At 45.1% G+C, this 1,807-nt stretch overlaps 1 protein-coding gene across 1 annotated transcript in view; it reads right to left on the bottom strand.

The window, feature by feature from the left end:
* The window catches only part of SORT1 (sortilin 1), a 36,229-nt gene extending 34,679 nt beyond the window's left edge, over positions 1 to 1,550 (bottom strand). The window contains exons 1-2 of the mRNA XM_004689699.2: positions 1,495 to 1,550; positions 90 to 163 (exon numbers count right to left, since the gene is read on the bottom strand). Coding sequence (XP_004689756.1) covers positions 90 to 121 — 32 coding nt within the window. The 5' untranslated portion in view covers positions 122 to 163; positions 1,495 to 1,550. The remainder of the gene's footprint in view (positions 1 to 89; positions 164 to 1,494) is intronic.
* Positions 1,551 to 1,807: the final 257 nt, after the last annotated feature.

Below are 1,807 nucleotides of genomic sequence, written 5' to 3'. Positions count from 1 at the left end.
GGCTAGATCTTTCCACAGTTCGTCTCCACCATGTCAACATGGAGGAGCACATTCCCAATTTGGCCCCAGTCACAAGGCATGTGACTCACCTTCGGTATAACTTGGACTGTCCAAAAGTCATAATTACCAGTGGGACATGGAAGGTTGTCAAGACTAGAATGACCTGGGGAAAGACAAAAGTACACAGTCAATAAGAAAGAGAGTCCGATTCATGTGTGCATGTGATGGAGTTAAGTCAATGGAAGAACTGCTCAGAGTCCCTCTGGAATGGTCTCCACTGTGACACATCCAAAAGCAAGTTGCTAGGACTTACAACCACTTAGGGTTTCAACGCATTTCGCTGAGGTGGTCCCATTACCACCTACACTTGAAGGAGAGAGAACTAATCAACTATACATCACAGCAAGAAGGGATTTAATTAGATGGCAGCCATGTTGCTGCACAATATTCTCCGACAAGAATCACCTCTGCTAACAGAGGCTATGTATTGTGGATGCTCTGACGGAGGTCACTGTGTCACACATCTCTATCCTTTTTAGTTTCTCTCTGCAGAAGTGAATATTTTAACTAGTTTTTTTTTTGAAAAAACATGTAAGGAGAAGATTCTGATGGATTAGAGTGAGCAGCTAGAGTCTCAAATAGCCATAAAAGAAATCCTGATATTAACTATCTTGATAAGTGGACAAATCATGGTAATTAGGGAACAACTCAAATCTTAGAGAAAGACATGTTTAAGGAAATTCCATCAGATATTTAAAAATTATTCAGAGTATGATGTTTGTAACTTGCTCTTCAGCATCAGAATCATACGTCTTCCCACTGCTGACAGAGTCACTGTGCCTCAAAGCTGCGACACATGCACTATGGAAATACCGAGGGCGCCAGTTATGGCCCCTGACTCCATGCAGGCAGCACCGCAGAGCCAGTAGCACTGAGCTGGTTCAAGATCTGAGGCCAACGCGTGGTCAGCACCCGCCTGCTGGGATGGACCACAGGCGAGAAGAGGAAAGGAGGGACTGACTCTCCTCCTTCCCTCCAACCCTGGCAGTGCCTCCTTTGCGGTGAGGGGACAAGAGAAGGAGTGGACCAACCACAAGCCTGTGCGCACCACAGACCGTCAGTGCTACCTGTGGGTCATGTGGGAAGTGATCCAGGATCAATACAATTTGGAGGAAAATACCAAGATGTGAGCATGCGGTTTCCACAGGGTGTTTCCCCAAGTAATGCAAGGCTCCTCTCTCAGCACTCAGCACCCCTCTCCTCCTCCTCCCACTCATGGTGATGCTAGGCAGTCACCTAGAGCTCAGCAGTGTCTTTCTATTATGGGAAAGGTGGTCCTCAGATGCTCCCAGTTTCAAAGCAAAATCAAACCAAGCACAACTTCCTGCACCTGAGGCTGGAGACTAGGTCAGAAAGGAACACGGTTCTGAGCTGAACTCCCCAAATTTACATCTTCTTGCAAGGCTGTATTAACTGATTCAAAGTATTACTTACCCCAGTGCTATCTCCAACCCAGGACAAGGACACTGAGCCACTGAGATCATCAAACACGTGCTATAGGGGGGAAAAAGATGTTCATTTAGAAATGACAGCTCTCCTTCCGTCTCTGGCTTCCTTACTGTCTTTAGGACACTACTATTTCAAAGGGAATTAAATGCATATAAGGGGATGTAGATTCCAAGTACAAAATTTGGGAAAGGCAAGATTTAACAATTTCACCTGAATTACAAATAACTTAGATATTTTCATTTTCTTTCATATAAAGTAAGCCAAGCAGAAGAGTTTTCTTCACTGCACCAGATGGGGA

This window comes from Condylura cristata, unplaced genomic scaffold (genome assembly GCF_000260355.1).
Source record: "Condylura cristata isolate star-nosed mole 26May11 unplaced genomic scaffold, ConCri1.0 scaffold00026, whole genome shotgun sequence".
NCBI classification, from domain to species: domain Eukaryota; kingdom Metazoa; phylum Chordata; class Mammalia; order Eulipotyphla; family Talpidae; genus Condylura; species Condylura cristata.
This window is presented reverse-complemented; position numbering and strand designations above follow the sequence as displayed.